The following is a 14,728-nucleotide window of genomic DNA, read 5'->3' as shown; positions in this document are numbered from 1 at the left end:
CCTGTGGGGGTGTCCCGATGTCCGGGGGCATTTTCGCCGCTTCTGCGCTCCCCTCTCAACGTGCGCCGGCCGGCTCTGAAAATTTAGTCTCCGGCTTCTGGCCGGACTAGGCCGTGGTTCTCTCCTTCCTCCACCCACGGCCCAAAATTGAGTCCCCGGCTTCTGCCAGGACTAGGCCAGACTCTGCCCTTAATTCCGCCCACAGGGGCAGTCCCCTTGGTGCTTCAGGCACTTCTCATACCAAACGAGAAGCGCCACTGTAATCTTGGCGGCCATCTTGGACACACGTGTGTGGCTGCGTTTTTCATTGCGGTATCTGGCACAGCAGAGCGGGCAGGAACAGCAGAAAGAGCGGGGACAAGGGACATCATCCTTGGGGGCACAAGACACAGGACCAGGGTAAGCTACAAAACTGAGCTTAACCCCTTCTCTGCAGTACACTTCCCTGAGTACAGTGGGGTATCAAGGGTACACTATGTCACAGCCTAAAGCAAAGAAGGCTAGCAAAACTCAGTGGTTTTTTTCTCATGTACTACTTGCAAATGTTCTTTACCCCGGGGCCATAATACTCCTCCAGGAGCCCTCCACTAATGCAGACCCTAGTGGACCTAGACCCCCTGAGTGGGCCACGTCTCTGGCACAGTCTATGTTTTATCTGGTCAAAGCAATAGAGTCTCTACGGGACCCCTCCTCAAGTCAGGGCGTCCTTCTACCTGGTATGGAAAGCTCCCCTTCTGTATGGGAACAGTCAGCCAGCAGAGGTCGTTCCCTTGCAAGATTCGCACAAGATTCTAGAAAGAGGATCCATACCACGTCCCTCGCGCACTCTCGTGCTTCGGCGTCCATGAGTCCCAATTCCCGCTCCCCCTCTGAAGGGGTTTGCAGCAAACATGACTCAGAATACAAGTCGGACGTCTTCATAGACCCAGACTCGCAGGAGTATCAGGAGATGGTAGATACCCTCATCGAGGCAGTCAACAAGAATCTGAGGGAGGAGGAAGACTCCTCCGCTATACCAGATCACGCGGTGTCCTTCAAAAGGGCTAAACGTCCCCATAGGATGTTTGTCAATCACCCTGAGTTTACGGACATTGTTCAGAGACATAGGAATCATCCGGACAAACGTTTCACTGGGCAGAAGCCCCTTAAAACAAGATATCCCTTTGCTCCTGATCTAAGGAAGAGCTGGATAGAGTCCCCGTCAGTATATCCTCCCATATTGCGCCTCTCATCAAAAACTCTCTTATCCCTATCAGACGGCTCATCGATTAAAAATCCCACTGACCGACAGATTGAAAATCTTGCTCGGTCAGTCTTTGAAGCCTCCGGCTCTGCACTTTCTCCATCCTTTGCTGCGACATGGGTGGCTAAAGCTATGGCCGCTTGGGCAGAGGACCTTTCTAAATTCATTCAAGAGAGTAACCTCCCTCCTGAGGCAGCGAGTCTATCTAATCAGATTTCCTGGGCTGGCGATTACGTGATACACGCTTAACTAGACGCAGCTAATTGCGCTGCGTGGGCAGCCACAAATGCCATCAGGAGGGCATTATGGCTCATAGAGTGGCGCGCGGATTCTGCTTCAAAAACGTCCCTAACCTCTCTGCCTTACCAGAGCCGTTGCCTATTTGGAGAGAAGCTAGATCAACTTATCTCCGATGCTACTGGAGGGAAAAGTAAATTCCTTCCCCAGCCGGCCTTTTCTAAGTCAACAGCAGACCCATTCTGGACTTTTCGCTGCAACACAAGCTGGCCCTCTATGTCCACTTCTTCCGGCTCGGGGCATCCTCCGCGTAACGACAGGGGCTCCCAGGTCTCATATAGACCCAATCCCTCATGGAAAAGCAGGCAAAACAGTCTGGATCCAAGGGATCCAGATCCAACAAATTCTATGCGCATTAACTCCTTCTGGTATGTGACGGACACCAGCAAAGTAGGCTGCCGTCTGCTTTTGTTCCGTCAGGGATCTGGTGTCTTCCGGATACAAATACAAAATAGAGTTCTCTTCTTCCCCGCCCACACGTTTTTTCCAGTCTTGTTCCCCCAAAATCAAAAGAATCACGGGCGACAGCTTTCTACCAGGCCATAGACGCACTCCGCAAAAACGGAGTCATCATTCCGGTGCCCCAAGACGAAAGGTTCAAAGGGTTTTACTTGAACTTGTTCGTGGTTCCAAAAATGGATGGACCAGTGTGCCCCATACTGGATCTAAAACTGTTAAACAAATTCGTCAGAGCTTGTCACTTCCGAATGGAGTCCCTCCGCTCGGTCATCACTTCAGTAGAGAAGGGGGAGTTTCTCGCATCCATTAACATCCGGGATGATGATCTCCATATCCCGATTTTTCCACCTCACCAAAGATTCCTACGTTTCGCGATTCACGACGAACACTTCCAGTTCACGGCTTTGCCCTTCGGCCTCGCCACCGCCCCCAGGGTGTTCACCAAGGTCATGGTGGCAGTCATGTCCATTCTTCATTCTCGGGGCATGGTTGTTTTACCATACCTAGATGACCTATTAATCAAAGGCTCATCATTTCAGGCCTGCGCATACTGCATAAGCATCACGGTGGATACTCTTTCTCGCCAGGGTTGGATGATCAACTTAGACAAATCGTCGCCGGTACCAGCTCAGCAGATACCCTTCTTAGGCATGATCCTGGACACTTCTCGGGTGGTTGGTGATCCTTCCTCCAGAAAAAGTCGTGGCCTTACAACAGGGAGCTCGGATGCTCTCCCGATCTGTCCCTCACTCCATTCGGTTCGGTATGACAGTGCTAGGCAAGATGGTCACGGCAATGGAGGCGGTTCCATTCGTCCAGCTACACCTCCGTCCCCTGCAACATGCGCTTCTGACAGCCTGGGACAGGAACCCATTCTCTCTGGACTGTCGGGACCGGCTGTCTCAGCGGGTCAGAAAGACCATAAGATGGTGGACGGTGAGGTCTTCTCTGGATCAGGGAAAATCTTTTCTCCCAGTATGTTGGCTGGTGGTGACCACCGATGCCAGTCTGCTAGGTTGGGGAGCGGTCTTTCATCATCACACGGCCCAGGGACACTGGTCCGCTCTGGAATCACGTCTGTCGATCAATCTCTTGGAAATACGAGCAATCAGGTTGGCCCTTCAGCTGTTTCATCATCTTCTGGCAGGTTGTCCCATCCAGATTCAATCGGACAACGCCACGGCTGTGGCATACATCAACCGTCAGGGGAGCAAGCTTGCGATTCTCGAAGTAAGTCACATTCTCCAATGGGCCGAGAGGAATCACTCGGTCATCTCAGCAGTCCACATCCCGGGAGTAGAAAATTGGGCAGCTGATTTTCTCAGCCGTCAGGGTCTCGCCTCGGGAGAATTGTCTCTTCATCCGGAAATTTTTCAGCAGATCGCTGGGGGACGCCGGATGTTGATCTGATTGCCTCGAGGCTAAATGCGCAGGTTCCACAGTTCATAGCCCGCTCTCGCGATCCGGTAGCCATCGGGGTGGACGTATTGTTCTCACACGGTATCAGTTTCGCCTTCCTTATGTGTTTCTCCCTCCCATTACTTCCGAGGGTCATCAGGAAGATCAGAGCGGAGGGGATCCCAGTGATTCTGGTTGCGCCAGATTGGCCCCGGCGAGCGTGGTGTGCGGTACTGGTACAACTCGTCGCCACGTTCCCTGGAGGTTGCCATATCCTCCCGACCTGCTTTCCCAGGGCCCGATTTACCACCAGAACTCAGGGGCCCTGTCTTTAACGGCTTGGCCGTTGAATCCTGCGTTCTAGTCCAAGCCGTTTTTCTAGCCCAAGCCGTTTTTTCCCAAAAGGTAGTTTCCACCATGGTTAGCGCTCGGAAGCCCACATCAATGTACATTTATCATCGCATTTGGAAGACTTTTTTCTAGTGGTGCAAGGACCATGGACATTTTCCCCTTGTGTTTTCAATCCCTTCCATATTGTAATTTTTCCAGACTGGTCTCAAGTCAGGTCTAGCGCTTCGTTCTCTGAAATGCTAGATTTCTGTTTTATTCGTCCTATTCCAACGCAGGATAGCGACCAGATTGCAGATGAAGACCTTCATTCAGGGGCTGGCCCACATGGGACCTCCCTATAAAATGCCGTTGGAATCATAGGATCTTAATTTGGTCCTACGTGTTCTTCAGGAGTTCTTCCAACCGCTGCAGGATATATCGCTAACCTTGTTTTCTTAGAAGGTAGCTTTTCTGGTGGTGGTAACGTCGATCAGACAGGTCTCGGAGTTAGCGGCTCTATCCTGCCAAACTCCGTTTCTCATTTTCCACCAAGACAAGGTAGTCTTGAGGACGTCTCCATCCTTCCTACCTAAGGTCGTCTCTTCCTTCCACCTAAACGAGGACATTGTCTTGCCTTCATTTTGTCCAGCACCTGTCCATCGAATTGAGAGGGCTCTTCACACACTCGATGGGGTGAGAGCTCTTAGAAGGTACGTCTCACTGACGGCACCTTTCAGCAAGTCGGATGCCCTGTTTGTGCTTCCGGAGGGGCTCGGGAAAGGTCTACCTGCTTCTAAGGCTACAATAGCCAGGTGGATTCGCTCGGTGATTCAAGAGTCTTACTGTGTCAGAGGCAAGCTATCCCAGCGGGGATTAAGGTACACTCCACTCGGTCAGTGGGTGCTTCTTGGGCTATTCGGCATCAGGCGACGGCACAACAAGTTTGCAAAGCTGCGACTTAGTCCAGCCCGCATACCTGTGTGAAGCACTACAATATTCATCCTAAGGCTTCTGCAGATGCGGCCCTTGGCAGAAAGATTCTTCAATCGGCGGTAACACATCTGTAGACTAAGGTACATGGGGTTTTCAGCTGTGTGCGGTTTCCCACCCAGGGACTGCTTTAGGAAGTCCCATGGTCCTGTGTCCCCCAATGAGGCAAAGGAGAAACAAGGATTTTTGTGTACTCACCGTAAAATCCTTTTCTCCGAGCCACTCATTGGGGGACACAGAACCCACCCTGTTAGCTTGATGGCTTCTGTTTATTTGGTTTGACATATTGTATTCTGTTTGATAGTTATAAGCTCCTACTGCTTTGGCACTGAACTGAGGGTGTGTCAGCATGAGGGTGTATACTGCAGAGGAGGAGCTAATTTTGTTCACGTTTTCTTAGTGTCCTCCTAGTGGCAGGCAGCATAACAACCATGGTCCTGTGTCCCCCAACAAGTGGCTTGGAGAAAAGGATTTTACGGTGATTACACAAAAATCCGTTTTTAATAATTGTAAAAATATTTAAAAAAATCAATATATATTCTATCTCTAAATAAATATTTGAATGTTATGAAAAACAAACAAACAATAAAAGTACACATATTTGGTATAGCTATAAATGAGGTATCGCTGTAATCGTACTGACCCGATGAATAAAGCTGCCTTATCAATGAATTGCTGGTTTTTGATCATTCTGTCTCCCAAAAATCGGAATAGAAAGTCATCAAAAAATGTCATGTGCCCGAAAAAGGTACCAATAAAAACGTCAACTCGTCCCGCAGAAATCAAGACCTTAGGCTGGTTTCACACTTGCGTTTTTGTAAGCTGCGTTTTAGCGCTAAAAAACGCAAAAAAAGCATGCGGTTTTTTTCCTATACTTAACATTAAAAACACATGCGTTTTTTCGCATGCGTTTTGACGCGTTTTCGGCAACGCATGCGTTTTTTTACGCGTGCGTTCATTTGCAGAAATGCAACCTGTAGTAATTTCTAGCGGCGTTTTTTTGCCACAAAAAAATGCATTGCTGTCTATGTAAACGCATGCGTTTTTAAGCACATGCGTTTATTTGCGTTAAAAACGCATGCGTTTTTTTAGAAAAATACAAGAAAACACACAAAAAAACAAGAAAACCCTAACCCTAACCATAGGGATCCTAACCCTAAGGATTAGGATCCCTAGGGTAACGGTTAGGGTTAGGATCCCTAGTAACCCTAGGAATCCTAACCCTAGCCCTAGGGATCCTAACCCTTAGGGTTAGGGTTTGGATCCCTATGGTTAGGGGTAGGGTTAGGGTTTGGATCCCTTTATCACCTTGATGGTGGGGGGTGGCTTAGGGTTAGGGTTTGGATCCCTTTATCACCTTGATGGTGGGGGGTGGCTTATCAGTGACCTGGTGACCAGGACATTCTAATAAAAAGCTACCCCTAACCCTAGGGATCCTAACCCTAGCTAATTCTATTAATAGTGTGTTTTCTAGTTCATTTTGATGTTTGGCAGCTGTCACACACTTCTCAGCATGCGTTTAAAAAACGCAAACGCGGGAAAAACGCATGTAAACGCGGGAAATCGCCGCGTTTTGCCGCAATTTTTTTTTTTGGCGCAAAAACGCATGCGTCAAAAAAAGCACCGTTTGCATGCGTTTTCATGCGTTTTTTCACCACATGCGTTTTTTTTTAAAAACGCTGCAGATCAAAACGCAAGTGTGAAACCAGCCTTACATGACTCTGTGGGCCAGAATATGGAAAAATTATAGCTCTCAAAATGTGGTGATGCAAGAACATTTTTTGCAATAAAAAGCGTCTTTTAGTGTGTGACAATAGCCAATAATAATATATTATAAGGTCTCTTTCACATGTCCTGATATCTCCGGTACCGAAGATGTCGGTGTCTGTGTGTGTAATACTTGTGGCACACGTGTGCCGCATCAGTACCACACGGAGAGGTGCCAGGAAAGAAGCATTACAGTAAACGCTGCTCGCCGGCGCCAGGTACTGAACATGGCTCTCATCATTCTCCGCTGCTCTGCTGGCGATTTGGTGCGAGCAGAGGAGAATGATGAGAGTTATATTTAAGTGATAAAAGAGACAGCAGGCGGCGGCTGATGAGACTATTACTTCCATTAGCCTACCCCTGCTGCTGCTAATAACAGTGACAGCAGGAGTGGCTAATGGGGGCATTCATCAGCCGCCCCCTGCGCTATAAATAAATGAAAAAAACGGTGTGGGTTCCCCTGTATTTTCTATAACCAGCCAGGCAAAACTCACAGCTGGGGGCTGCAACCCTCAGCTGTCAACTTCAGAAAAGTTGGTTATCAAGAATAGAGGGGTCCCCACGCTGTTTTTTTGAATTATTTAAATAAATAATTTTAAAAAATGGCTTGAGGTGCCCCCCCCCCCATTTTTGACAACCAGCCTTGCTAAAGCTCACAGCTGGGGGCTGGTATTCTCAGGCTGATAAGGGGCCATGGATATTGACCCCCCAGGCTAAAAATAGAAGCCTGCAGCTGCCCAGAAAAGGCATATCTATTAGATGCGCCAATTCTTGCTCTTTGCCCGGCTCTTCCCACTTGCCCTCTAGCGGTGGCAAGTGGGGTTCATATTTGTGGGGTTGATGTCACCTTTGTATTGTCAGGTGACATCAAGCCCACGGCTTAGTAATGGAGAAGTGTCTATAAGACACCTATCCTTTTCTAATCCTATAGTTGTATGGTAAATAAAGACACAACCAGAATTAAGTCTTTTATTAGAAATAAAACAAAACAGTTTTCTATTTTTATTTAAAAATAACAAACACATACTTACCAAACGCCAATTCCACTGAAGCCCTCGTTCTCCTGTAATAAAACTAAAATAATAAATTAAAAATAATAATAAAAAAAACAACAATATACCATACCTGTCGGTTGTTCTGTCCCACGCCGTAATCCATGTCTGGGGGATAATTAGTTTTCAACCTGGACGTTGCCAAGATGCGACCGTCCAGGCTGAGAACCACTGGTGAATGAGCGCTCTATAAAAAATAGAAATCTTGAGATTTTTACATTGACCCCTGGAGCTATTTTAGAATCTAACTTCCTGTTGTTTCAGGAAACACGTGTACATAGCCACAATAGTCAGTTCACGACCCTATCTTTTGTTTTGAAGCCTGTGTTTTTAAGGTAATTGTGAAGTGAGGAGTACCAGGTCAGCCTATTGTGTTTGGTGGATTTTGTGTTATCAGCTGAGGTATGAATTAGATGCTTATTATTGTAATTCTGCCTCTGATAAGAAGCTTTGCTATAAAACCTGCATGAAAAGAAAGGGAATAAGATTCTAAAAAAAGCCTTTGTGGCCAGTGTGAATATTGCAAGATTACCATTTTTTTTAATAAAGATTGCGATATTAATAAAAATCACTGAAATGAAGAAAAAAAATGCAAAAGAAAGACTTGATTTAAACAGTAGGTAATTTATGTTGCTTCATTGGGAAGCATAGGAACCCATGGCCTACAAGAAAGAAATTTTAGGGTTAGTATCCTCTTTTCCTTAAAATGACCAAATTCTCTCTCTTCAGTTTTTATCTCTGTCAGCCATGTCCATCGATCAAGGTCACTGTGGATGAGAAACCCCTTTAGTAATGTGTGGTGGAGTTTAACTATTCCTGTGCTGTAAGTATTCAGCTGTTCTGTAGAAGGATGCATGCTTTCATGTTTTATAGGCTTCTCACTTTTTATATCTTTCCCTAGGGTATTGGCACAAGGACTTCAGACAGCACTAGACCTGCAACTCTGGACAAATCCTGGTGCACCTCTCACTTTTCACATATGGGACATCCCTTTGTTGTCCTGGTTGCTGGGGCCACTTTCTCTTTTTCTTGTTCTTATCATCAATGAAATTGTCAAATTGCACGAAATCAGGTATGAGAGCTGCCACAATACTGTGTTCATTGTAAATTCATCTCTAATAGCATACTTCTGTAATTTGGATTGAACAATTAAAATTCATTCAGACATGTATTGTACCTGTGTTTAAAGTGTTCCTACCATAATGACTTGTCAGAAATTTTCAATATGGGGTCAGAATGCTCATGATAATGAAGGGGCTGAATTGTTCTGTTTTTCATGTTGAGCTTTTGCTTTCACTTGTTATAAACTTTGTATGAATCTTTACTCTGCATGTTCCACTCTCTGAGCAGAAAGTAACGAACCCAGCTCTGGGCTCAGTGCTTCTGCCCTCTGGGTACTTTTCTAGCTGGCAATATTCGATCTGTAACACACAGTATTCAAATGATGGTGGAGGTTTTGCCAAGAAGAACGAAGTGTCTGGGTGTTACATACAGAATACAGATAGTTGGTCTAAATTGGTCTTTAGGTCCACTTCACACTTGTGTTACTTATTTTCCATAGTTATAACTACCTGCAATAGATAATTATAGAAACTTGATTCCAGCTCACCCAGTTGCTCTATGCTCATCCACCTGGGGCTCAGACACTGGCCTCGCCCTGGCCTAACATCAAGGAAAATAGAAAAAAATTGGAGTCCGGCTCAACAGGACTGGATTTTCCTTTTCTTTTTCAAAAGAAAATAGTGTATACAAAAGAAAAATTTACATGGTCGACATGACCCAGTCGACGCGTTTCGACTGCACTAGACAGTCTTAAGGTATGTGTACACGTCAGGATTTCTTGCAGAAATTTCCTGAGCAAAACTGGACATTTTCTGCAAGAAATCCGCATTCCTTTTTTTGCGTTTTTCTCGCGAGTTTTTTTGCGTTTTTTCCAGAGATTTCCCAATGCAATAATATAGTGGAAAATCCGCAAAATTAATGAACATGCTGCATTTTTTACCGCAATGCGTTTTTTTTGCTGAAAAAAACTCATCTTGTGCACAAAAATTGCGGAATGCATTCTAAATGATGGGATGCATATGTATGCGTTTTTATGCATTTTTATCGCGTTTTTATAGCAAAAATTCCGCAACGTGTGCACACAGCCTCACTCATGAGACCATGTAAATTTTTCTTTTGTATGCACTATATTTTCTTTTGAAAAATAAAAGGAAAATCCAGTCCTGTTGAGCCGGACTCCCAATTTTTTCTATTTTCTGCAATAAATAATGCAGGACAGAATATATAGTACACACGGCTTTGAACATACACGTCAGTAAGAAATATCCAGGTTGTCAACAATAATAAAAAAAACAGTAATTCAAGAAGGTTTGAAGTGAAATAAACCATGCCAAGTGGCATGGCAACATGTCTAGAAAATATTACCAAAAAAGGCACAGAATCCAGGCAGAAACCTTCGCCTGACACCACAGGATGCCCCTTTTGATGTATATACTGTATTTTTATTTCTATTGTAAAAGAAAGATTGTATTTTATAAATTTTGCCCTGCATTATTTATAGTAGTTAGTTGGATTGTTAACCGTGCTAGATTTGACTTTAACTCAATGGGAATGAAAGTTGTGTATATTTAAAGGCATCTGCCTTTAAAAGCAAAGATGGGGACTAACCCCGATCACCGTTTACCTCTTAAATGCCTCTGTCAATCACTGGCTTTTAAGGTACCGTTACACTAAACGATTTACCAACGATCACGACCAGCGATACGACCTGGCCGTGATCGTTGGTAAGTCGTTGTGTGGTCGCTGGAGAGCTGTCACACAGACAGCTCTCCAGCGACCAACGATGCCGAAGTCCCCGGGTAACCAGGGTAAACATCGGGTTACTAAGCGCAGGGCCGCGCTTAGTAACCCGATGTTTACCCTGGTTACCATTGTAAATGTAAAAAAAAAAAAACACTACATACTTACATTCCGGTGTCTGTCACGTCCCTCGCCGTCAGCTTCCCGCACTGACTGTGTCAGTGCCGGCCGTAAAGCACAGCACAGCGGTGACGTCACCGCTGTGCTCTGCTTTTACTTTACGGCCGGCGCTCACAGTCAGTGTGGGAAGCTGACGGCGAGGGACGTGACAGACATCAGAAGGGGAGTATGTAGTGTTTTTTTTTTATATATATATTTACAATGGTAACCAGGGTAAACATCGGGTTACTTTCCCGATGTTTACCCTGGTTACAAGTGAACACATCGCTGGATCGGTGTCACACACACCGATCCAGCGATGACAGCGGGTGATCCAGCGACAAAATAGAGTTCTGGACTTCTAGCTCCGACCAGCGATATCACAGCGGGATCCAGATCGCTGCTGCGTGCCAAACACAACGAGATCGCTATCCAAGACGCTGCAACATCACGGATCGCTGTCGTTCTCGTTGGAAAGTTGCTCAGTGTGACGGTACCTGTAGGCACTGCAATCCAGCCTATCATTCGGGTGCCTATCGCCCACAACATGACTTCAGGCAGCTGATGGGTTTCTGTGACAGCCGAGGGCTTGCTGATTAAGACCCCAGTGTCTGTCATTTTCTTCGCTGGTGACATCCATCCGCAAGCTAGGCGCCATGAATGAATATGATTTTTACTATATGTAGCATAAAAGACTGTGATGTATATAGATTTTTTTTTTTAGAAAGCTCAAATATTTTTGAAGCCACTAGTAAAGTAAAGAAACTATACAAGTTTGATATAATAATCTTTATTTTTTATATAGCGCTAACATATTCTGCAGCGCTTTACAGTTTGCACACATTATCATCGCTGTCCCTGTTGGGGCTCACAATCTAAATTCCCTATCAGTATGTCTTTGGAATGTGGGAGGAAACCGGAGAACCCAGAGGAAACCCACGCAAACACGGAGAGAACATACAAACTCTTTGCAGATGTTGTCCTTAAGTGGGATTTGAACCCAGGACTCCAGCGCTGCAAGGCTGCTGTGCTATCCACTGCGCCACCGTGCTGCCCTTACTCACTGCAATAGTATTGACCTGGAGGAATCATTTTTACTCCACAATTCATATCACAACAATAAAACCCAAAATAATATGGTGGAATTGCTTTTTTTCATAATTTCACCACACTTGTATTTTTTGACATTTTGTCATGCGTTCTATAGTAAAATAAATGTTGTCTTTTAGAAGTACACCTCGTCCCTCAGGAAAACAAGCCCTCATGTCTACTTTGCTGGAAAAATAAAAGTTATGGATATTTGATATCGGGGAGTAAAACATTTAAATTGGTTGCTTTCTAAAGGGGTTAAGTTGATTGTTTAAAGAAAATGTAATTCATAACTTTTGCATGAACGTTGCTTTTGTCTGCGTTAAATAGAACATAATAGCAATAAGGTTTCCTCAAAGTACCGCTGAATCTTCATACCTTCTTTTTCTTAATTCCAGGGTTCGTGTTCGTTACCAAAAGCGACAGAAGCTTCAGTTTGAAACCAAACTTGGCATGAACTCTCCATTTTGATTGCACTGCCCTCCTTTCTGTGTTCCGTGGGGGCAGGGTCTGTTTCCGACTGCTTAAGATAAAGGGGAGGTGGACAGAGCACCGATATAACTTTGTCTCAGTGTTCCCATTTAGAGGGATGCTACTCAGTTTTCTGTTAATCCTCCCAAAGCCAGCCGTGACCTGCCCGCTGGTGCCTCTCCCTCGACCGGTGCCTCCACAGTCTCCCTGCCTGTTTACATTGGATTAGCAGTTGGAGAAGCTACCCCATTTTTATTCTCTTGGACACCTCTTCACTGCACTGACAAAATTGAGGGAGGGGTAAAAAGTTTTTCTGGAGCAATGTCTAGTCCTGACACCTCTTGCATGGGCATCCCTGGTGGAGCAAAGCTTGGTTCTTCTATCTCTCTTCTTCTGGCCTTTTTCCATATGCATGGCTAACTAGCATGGGAATTTCTGATGTCCTGTATACTACTGGACTGCGTCTCACTTTGCATTTCGGCACAGAATGAAAGAAAAGTTGTTTTTATTTTAAAATGATGTATATTTTCTATCAAGAGATTGTGATTTGGTACTAAATCATGTAAATAAAACAAGTGATTAGATCTCGGGTGTCTGTAAAAATTACTTAAGACAGTTTTGTTTCTCTTCCATGGAGAAAAGTGTGCCTTTCTACGGCTCTGTTCACATGTCCAATAGTCATCAGTCACAACGGATCCAGCAGCATTATGTTGGCAAAAAAGTTGTGCAGACACAATTTTTTTTGTCCTCCTGGAAAAACTGATTTCAACTGGATCTGTTTTGTTTTGTAACACTGAAGTCTATGGAAAACGGATCCGTTAAATAGCCATCAGTTTTTCTCCCATTTGAAAAGGATCCGTTTTTTTGCTTACTGAATCCGTTTCAAATAGGTTATTTTTCCGCCTCCAGTTAGCAAAAAAAGATGGCTAATTAGTGGGTCAGTTTTCCATAGACCTCAATGTTAAATAATAAAAAAAAAAAAAGAATAAAAAAACGGGTCCAATTGAAATCTTTTTTTTTTTTTTTCAGGCGGACAAGCAAAAAGTTGTCTGCACAACTTTTTTGTCAAAGGATTGCTGATGGATCCGTTCTAATGAATGATTACTGGACATGAGAACTTGGCATAATCAAGCAGCCAACCAAAATTGTCATAGAATCATAGATGCCTCCCTCACAGAGGGATTAGTTGTCATCACCAGGAAGCTGCAAAACAACATTCCAAAATAAAAAGTATGTGTGGAACTGTCAACGTTAATGTGTCATTTAGTCAAATCATCTTTGGAAATGTCTCAGTTGAATTATCTCTTCTTGAGCAGACACAAGAATCATGGAAATTAGCTGCGGTCACCAAGAGACAGAAAATGATAAAAAAAAAAAAGTCAACTCCTACTCTGCAAACTACACCCTACTGGCACTAAGCCAACATCAGTTCAGCTTACTGTCTTATAGGAGGGAGACACAGATCCAGATTTCCCAGATCTGTTTCTTCCTAAGTTTTTAATCCTGGTTATCTTTTTCTGTTTTTATTTAACCAATGCATTTTAGGTTGGGAATAGAGTGGGGTAGGCCTCTCTGTTACCAATCTGTAATATAGAAAACCGTGCTAAACTAATCGCATTGTCGCCCCTACATTTCAGACAGCAGGACCATGTCACCTGCATTTACAGTCTCTATCAAGACAGGTGTTTTGGTCCTTGCCTCTTCTACTGCCCATACCCCAGCGCATAGCAGCCAGTACCATCATTCTAGGCTTCAGGATTTTTCTCTGCCAACATTTCCCTCGTATGTTTGCTCCTTATGCTCTTGCTTCCTGTATTTCAGTCGATTGCCTTGCACTGGTGCTACTTCCGCTCTTCCTGGCCTTTTCCCTAAGTTTATTTTTCTTTGACACAATGGCACAATTCCTGACGCTGGACTTCAGCTGTCAATTTAGTCCCGGCTTTGCGACAATTGCTGACCCGCCTCTTTTGCTTTCTGGCCCAGATGTGGTCATTTCCAGATGAAGTGCTTAACACTTTGAAACGCGTGGAAGAAAATCCACGTTTGAATAAATCGCTGAGATTTGATGTCTTGAGAACATAGCATACGTAGGAATTAAAATTAAAACATAACTTTTAATGTATAACCAAATAAAGGAATATATTAAATAAACTGTCACCCAAAAAAAAGTGTATCGATAAAGTACTACTGGGTATACCCTGTCAGGGGACGTGCCATAAAAAATGTAGTACTTATATAAGATTTTATTGCAGACGCTGGCAGTGGTCCAGTGTCCTATCACTCAATCCAAGGTACCTGATTAAATGGTGATAATGCCTGTAGAAGAAGCATTTATCAAGTGCCAATACAAATAAACAGATAGCCTTGTTTGCATTAATATTAGCAGTTATCACAAAGCAAAGGGAGGGGTAAGATCAATTGGAAAAGACATGTACACAAAAGTAATATTGGAACAATCTCACCAATTGCTGAGGATAGGTAAGGTGGAGCCCCAATTCGCTCTCCCTATTTCCAGGTCCCAACGTGAGATAAGGTGCTCCAGTGCTACAGATAGAGCTGCCACCCTCTATACTATACTGCAGAGATAGTATAGAATAGTATAGAGGGTGGCAGCTCTTTGTAGCACTGAAGCACCTTATCTCCCATGCAAGCTAGTCCCCTGATGATCCTG

General features: G+C 44.5%; 1 protein-coding gene across 5 annotated transcripts in view; it reads left to right on the top strand.

Moving 5' to 3' along the window:
- The window catches only part of TMEM94 (transmembrane protein 94), a 201,269-nt gene extending 188,628 nt beyond the window's left edge, over positions 1 to 12,641 (top strand). For all 5 annotated transcript variants that reach the window (XR_013213349.1, XM_077251723.1, XM_077251725.1 and 2 more), the window contains 3 exons: positions 8,266 to 8,359; positions 8,438 to 8,608; positions 11,985 to 12,641. Coding sequence is in view for 4 of the 5 variants with exons in the window: in XM_077251723.1 (XP_077107838.1) it covers positions 8,266 to 8,359; positions 8,438 to 8,608; positions 11,985 to 12,057 (338 nt within the window). In the remaining variant the exon portion in view is untranslated. The remainder of the gene's footprint in view (positions 1 to 8,265; positions 8,360 to 8,437; positions 8,609 to 11,984) is intronic.
- The last annotated feature ends 2,087 nt before the right edge of the window (positions 12,642 to 14,728 follow it).

Source organism: Ranitomeya variabilis, chromosome 4 (assembly GCF_051348905.1).
Source record: "Ranitomeya variabilis isolate aRanVar5 chromosome 4, aRanVar5.hap1, whole genome shotgun sequence".
NCBI lineage: Eukaryota > Metazoa > Chordata > Amphibia > Anura > Dendrobatidae > Ranitomeya > Ranitomeya variabilis.
This window is presented reverse-complemented; position numbering and strand designations above follow the sequence as displayed.